The sequence below is a fragment of the Eptatretus burgeri genome, chromosome 4 (genome assembly GCF_056783735.1).
Source record: "Eptatretus burgeri isolate ZD-2024b chromosome 4, Ebu_testis_v1, whole genome shotgun sequence".
NCBI classification, from domain to species: domain Eukaryota; kingdom Metazoa; phylum Chordata; class Myxini; order Myxiniformes; family Myxinidae; genus Eptatretus; species Eptatretus burgeri.
The window spans coordinates 6,436,710-6,443,709 of NC_140964.1; the positions used below are offsets into that span (position 1 = coordinate 6,436,710).

Below are 7,000 nucleotides of genomic sequence, written 5' to 3' on the forward strand. Positions count from 1 at the left end.
TACCCTGGGTTTTGGAAATTTAAACAGGAGGGGGTTACTGGAAGAACACGTGCATCCTGGAGGACCAGGAAAGGCTCAAAGGACTAAGAGCGGAGGGAGTGAGACCGGAAGAGAAGTCGTAAAAAAGACAAACAAACAGAGAGACCACTGAGCAGTTTGTGATGCGAGAGCAGCAGACCTTGTGTTTCGGCCTTATTGTGGGATATCTAATTTCACAATCTATTCTGCTTGTGGGAAACTTGAGGAAACACTCACGTTGCCGTATTATTCTTCCTTAATAAAATGCATTTGCAGTGAAGACGTCACATTGAGTACAAGTCGATACGACAGATTCTTCTTCAAACATTTAGTATGCAAATCGCAAAAATTAAAAAAATTAAAACTGGAAAACCAGTAATCCCGGGCTTCAACCCGTGCATCCGACGTCAAAGGACTTTAATTTGCACTGAGTCTGCAATGGGGTCTCGCTACGGTGTCCCTCATGTTATATCAATGAAGGATTGTAAAGCCGATAGCAATACATGATAAAGAAAGAAACTCCACATTGGACAAATCGAGGCTGGACAAAGTTTCAAGTCCCGAAAAAAGTCCAATAACTACACATTTGCATATTAATGTAAATGGCGAACTTGTAGGACGTTAAACGATCTTCCAGAATGTGCAGTCACTATAGCTCTATCTTCTTTCGGTTTTATTTTACGACATGTCGTAAATGAGTGATTTTAAACTTTGGGGGGCTCTGGGGCCTCACTGGGGTCAAATACAGACATAGTATACACATATTTGGAGTCCCCTGTTTCTGAACTATCTAAATCTGTCATTAAAAATTTTCAACTCTCATTTGCATATTTGGCATATTTAATGAGGCGAATCGGCATCATTTTAATCATATAAATTATGTGACGAGTTCGACCAAATTAACAACTTAACATTCCCATGGAACGTCGGAAATGTGTGCAAAAGATTAAGGTTGTCGGGTTATCCTTTCTGGAGAAGAAGATGTTTTTAGGTTTGGGAGAAAATCCAATATGGCCGCCATACCACGTGACCGACGTCATCAAAATTTTCAAAGTATAAATTTCAGGTGGAGAGCTATTAAATGGAGAAATTTCATTGAATTTCATCCAACCATTGTTTTCATTTAACGACATTTCAAAAATGGGTGATTTTAAACTTTGGGGGGGCTCTGGGGCCTCACTGGGGTAAAATACAGACATAATGTAAACATATTTGGAGTCCCCTCTTTAAGGCCTATCTAAATCCGTCATTCGATTTTTTCAACTCTCATTTGCTTATTTTGCATATTTAATGAGGCGAATCGGCATAATTTTTATCACATAAATTTAGTGACGATTTTGACCAAATTAACAACTTAATATTCACATGGAACATCACAAATGTGTGCAAAAGCTTGAGGCTGTTGGGTTACGCGTTCTGGAGAAGATGTTTTTAGGTTTTAGAGAAAATCCAATATGGCCACCATACCACGTGACCTACGTCATCAAAATTTTCAAAGTATAAACTTCAGGTGGAGAGTTATTACGTGTTTAAGTTTCATTGAATTTCATCCAAGTGTTGTTTTCATTTTATGACATTTCAAAAATGGGTGATTTTCAACTTTGGGGGGTGCTGGGGGCTCACTGGGGTCAAATACAGACATAGTATAAATATATTGGGAGTCCCCTGTTTATGTGCTATCTAAATTTGTCATTAAATTTTTTCAACTCTCATTTGCATATTTAATGAGGCGAATCGGCATCATTTTAAATCATTTGAATTATGTAATGATTTCGATCAAATTAACAACTTAACATTCCCATGGAACAATGCAAATGTGTGCAAAAGTTTGAGGCTGTCGTGTTATCCGTTCTGGAGAAGAAGATGTTTTTAGGTTTTGGAGAAAATCCAATATGGCCGACATACCACGTGACCTACGTCATCAAATGTTTCATAGTATAAACTTCAGGTGGAGAGTTATTATGGTGTTAAGTTTCGTTGAATTTCATCCAACAGTTTTCCCTCCAGATCAGCCACAAAATCGGTCAGTAGAACATAAAAACGCCTTTAATAATAATAATACTAACGAATTCAATAGGGCTTCAGCCATTTGGCTTGAAGCCCTAATAAAACGGAAAGCATGTGCCTCATGTAATTTAATAGATAAATGTGATATAATATTAAAAAGCTGTTCAAAGAAAATGTTTATTGCTATAGAGCCCGGACAGTTGGTCAGATGAAAGTAATCCATGTACAAAAACTCGGCCTGACAGCCTCTGTGCCCGTCTGTGTCCAGTAATTTCGGGAATACTTATAACAACGAAAAGAGTTCACTGTGATGTTTGGCAAGAGCTCACCTTCACACCAGCCAGCATTCCTGTGGTGGAAACGCTAAAATCGAGGTACGCCAAACTATCCGGGGAGTCGGCCACGTGCAAGAGAGCAGGTCGCCGTCGAGGGAGGTCGTCTATAATCACAGTGAAGCGCAACTGATGAGTAAGGCGGCGTTACTGGTGCATGACTCGGTCACAAAATCCAGAGCGACTCAATTCTGCTTACAGGCCACTGGATGTGAACAGTTACTGCACAATCAAGCAGCACTGGATAACGGTCTCTTTATAACTTGCACCAAACTCTGCAAAGCCACATGAGAACATTTCTTCCAACTTCCCGATTAACCTTCTCTTACCGGTGTCAAGCATTGGAGGCCAGGACTTCATGTCCACAGCATTTCCAGCCTCTTTGGAACGGAGCAGCTTGAGAGTACCTTGCGTGGTCAGCAGGAAGACTGCACGGCTAACCTGGAAGTTACCCACATGATGATAAGATATCTCGTAGTATTGAGGTTTTTAACCAACCTGACCCTCATAATCCGAAAAGGATGTTACGTAAAAGGAACTGATGTGAGCTGCAGCAAAAATGAGCAACCTGCATTGGTTGCACAGAATGGTTGATGAACAGGAGAAAAAGGTAAATTTCCCAACAGAAAAGAACAAAAGGCGTGGAGGTGGTCAGATTTCAGGTGTCTCATCTTCATTCAAGCAAGAGATGGACATCATTAGAATACATCTCCCTTTCTTGTTTGTCCGAAAGGGAGACACACGAAACGTCAGCGCATTCGTGCCTTTTGTTCTTTTCTGGTGGAAAAGTTACCCTTTTCCACTGTTCGTCGACCTTTTACTGGAAGGAGAATATAGAGTCGATGCACCTCAACAATCATTTTAACCGTGGGAAGAGTGCTCGGGATGTTCTGCGGGTGAGGTGGACGGATCGTCACAGGGACACAGCCGGCGTACAGGCAGCCGTAGAATGCGGCGACGAGGTCTATGCCTGCACACGCAGTAAATGGGATCTCGAGAAATGGCACTGGCAAAAGGCTCCATTCATGTAACATGGTGAAAGGAAACTGCTCACCAAATAAACTCGCAAACACTTTGAGAATAACAAGTACAACTTGAGAATTTGCCGACTCAATGAAAAATAAGGACATTGAACATAGTTTGCTGATAATGTGCTTTTTGACCGCTAAAAGACCCAGAGTCGCCACTCTCCCAAAGACAACTTCACTCCTCAAAAGATCTCCCACCACCCTCAGGCACCAGGAGGGTAGACGAGCGCGACGTGGTCCCCAGGGCTGATGCGGCCTCGTTCCTGAAGTGCGCTTGCCACTCGCTCCGCTCGTCGGTGTAGCTGTGCACACGTCACTGAGCACGATACCACTCCCTGCCAGAGAGAGAATGGCTTCACCGATAACCAAAACAACCTGGCCGACAAGTGACTAAACAACTTGTTTGAGGTCGATGGATTTCCCTGCACGAACGGCACTATAGACAGAGGTCAAAAGGTCATGATGATTCAATTATCTGATCCAATTTCTAAGATTTGCGTTGATGAAACTTCATTTCATAAAAGTTAACTTTAATGTCAAACTCACTTTAACGTTAATGAACTGTCCTCATGTGTGACATCGATAAGTATCGTGCGTGGAATTATTAAAGAACCTCCCATGATTATGACATCTCAGTTACTGAATATTGCGCACAAACGAGGGTCGCCATGCCAATCGAGTGCGATATGAGACGATCGAGCATGTGGAGTCGTGCCCGTGTGTGAGGGACGTGACACTCACTCTGGAGTTGAGGAGAATGAAGAGCATGTGTTCAGGAGTACTCTGTGTTCGCCACTGCAGCACCTCCGACAGGAAAAGGTTCTGTGGTGGAAATGGCCGTATACAGAGGAGAGGTACGCATTCACAGGATTAACAAATGGTCAGAAAAACAAAACAAAGAATTCCAAACTCAGGTGTGAGGAATTCAAAATTTTAAGAGCCATCACCATCTCATCCCTATCCTCTGTTGCTAATCTTGTCTATTCTCACCGACTCTGCTCTCCTGTCCAACTTCACCTTATCAACATTCATCCTATTATCAGCTTTTCCTGTCTGGTTACACATTCCTCGTTTACTCAACTCACTTGGTCCCCCTTATCCTGTCTGTACGTCTCTATTTATATACTGCCCGTGTCTTCATCCGTCCCTCGTTGTATGTCAGCTCTTTCCACTCCATTATCATGTCAACATCATTCCCTGTCATTCAGCTCTTCCACGAGCCTTGATTTCTGCAACAACAACAAAAAAAGTTGTAAAATCAGCAACGATTGTTCGCAGCATGATCATTGCATTATTAGACACAAACAGGGATTCGATGTTAAATACGGATGGTTGATCCACATTTTGAGAAAGCTTCCCAAAAGATATCCATCAAATTGTTAAAATAAAAAGGGTTGCACAACAATGCAACAGAACAGTCAAATGAACTGTGCAAATGCAGTAATTAATTGTTTTTAAATGTTGAGGCAACTGACTGGAACTTTCTTCGAAGTCCCACAACATGGTTATCTCCAACTGGAAAACCCCAAGTCTCCAAAGGTTATCTCCAAATAAAGCTCCTCTCTATCCACAGTACCATGGAGTAAGGCTCCTGTCCGAGGTCATAATACCTTGCATTTTGCAATCATTGCGACAGTGAAATCCAAGACCCTGAATGTATTTGGTAGTCTTGGTGAATGGAAGTGGAGGGCCACCCCCACTCCCCCCCCCCCCATCACCCTCACCCTCACAAACAAGGCTCATGGCCTTGCAGGCTTGCATAGGCTCTCACCTGCAATTTGTCCACCAGTCACACGAGCTCATTTCCCCCCAAAAATAAAGTGCCATATTTTCCATTTCAGAGGGAACACTTTGTGGCCACCATTGCAGCGTTGAGAAAGTTTACACCTTTTTACAGAAAAGCAAGACGAACGTAGAGCTTCACACCTTCTGCCTGTTATCCTTTCCACTGCACCCATTCATTAACTTTGCATTTCATCACGTCACGAGCAGCAAATTACGTTTACGTTTTACTCCCAACCTGTGCACCACCAGCTATTGTCCATCCATCCATTGGGACCATACTCTGTGCAGAGCGTTGGTGCTGTATAACCAGTCTCCTGGGCTATTGGACACAATCCTGGACGGGTCGCCACTCCGACATAAGATACCAGCATGCTGGCACTCATTTTGCCGACCTTGGAAGGATGACATGCAGAGTCAACCCCACCTGGTATTAATTCAACAGCCAAGGGGGATTTGAACTCAGGATCCTCGGATCCCAAGCCCACCACCCTAACCATTAAGCCAACACCAGGCATACCATGGAGGCTCCTCTATATCAGCTATTGTGACGTTTGTATAAACCTCATTTGGAATTGCAGTTTAGTGGAAATATCTCATTGGGAGCAAACACTGCTGCTTGACGTCGAGCTTGGTCCATCTACAAATTAAACTCAGCAGAGGTACCAAGGACCCGGAATGGGGGTGGTGGAAGGGTAAAGTGGGAGGAGTGGGGGGGGGAGGGGGGGTAGGATATATTTCAGGGCAAAAAATAAACAAGTTCGAATCAAAGAGAAGGGTTGAAAGTAAAACACACGAACCGAATATCGAAGTCAGAAAAGTTTGAATCATTGTCTTTCAACACAAACTCAGATATTCATTATTTATAAATTTGGCACATTCCAGAAAAGTCTTCATACTTTCTGCAAAACACTCACAGGCCTCATCTTTCTGAGAGAAATTATTTATCAATAGATTCATATAAATAAATAAACAAAAAGATTGAATTCATTTTCCCAAATAACTGTAAATATCTCTTTCCTGGTTCATTTTTGTTTATTATCTCAATAATATCTGGAGATAACCAGCAAGTTGTAAATTGAATAAGAAATTGAGGCTTCAATTCGAACGAAAAAGCGTGATAGGAATTACACCCTGAACCATGACGCTCACGATCATAATGGATGTACACCAGTCAGCTGTTTCACACCAAAAGGTCACAAAAGGTGATGGCGCCCACGTGCGGTAAGATTAGTTTAATTAATTGCGATAATGAGAATCATCAATTGCCAAGTAACAATTAGTGGTGGTGTACTGCACAGCACACTGGTGCATTGTACGTAGGTCGATGACAATTGTAGGCTTGTCGGGTTGCGTCATTCACTGGCAGGATACGTGCTGTGCCTTATCGCAGTGAAAATGGTCTTCATTCGTATGCAGTACAAGGCTGCGGGGTGCCATCATTGATTGAGGGTACAGTTGTGATGCTGATGCAATGCCCTCTGCTGGTTATGGCAGGAATTTGTAATTTGTTCAGGATGCCATTGATGGCTCGCAGACTCTTCACGAAGGACACCGTGGGACCTTAAACATCCACCAACTAATGCCGGCATAAGGGACACCCTTTTCACGTTCATCCGAGGGACGGCACACACGTTTATGAATCACCCTGCCTGTGAAACACCAGGATGACAGCTTGGAGCTGCGTAGTGATTCAAACCCAGGCTAGATAGATACGCACACTCGCCTCTAAGCTATCAGCTATCCTGCCAGCCCAGTGAAAATTTATTAAATACAGGACAAATACAGGATGCCAGCCCAGTGAAAATTCAACAATGTCGTCAGACTTTTAGG

General features: G+C 42.9%; 1 protein-coding gene across 1 annotated transcript in view; it reads right to left on the reverse strand.

Moving 5' to 3' along the window:
* Positions 1-4,244, reverse strand: part of LOC147027397 (disco-interacting protein 2 homolog C-like) — a 79,238-nt gene extending 74,994 nt beyond the window's left edge. The window contains exons 1-5 of the mRNA XM_085876754.1: positions 4,127-4,244; positions 3,597-3,720; positions 3,206-3,327; positions 2,687-2,798; positions 2,355-2,464 (exon numbers count right to left, since the gene is read on the reverse strand). Coding sequence (XP_085732880.1) covers positions 2,355-2,464; positions 2,687-2,798; positions 3,206-3,327; positions 3,597-3,720; positions 4,127-4,153 — 495 coding nt within the window. The 5' untranslated portion in view covers positions 4,154-4,244. The remainder of the gene's footprint in view (positions 1-2,354; positions 2,465-2,686; positions 2,799-3,205; positions 3,328-3,596; positions 3,721-4,126) is intronic.
* Positions 4,245-7,000: the final 2,756 nt, after the last annotated feature.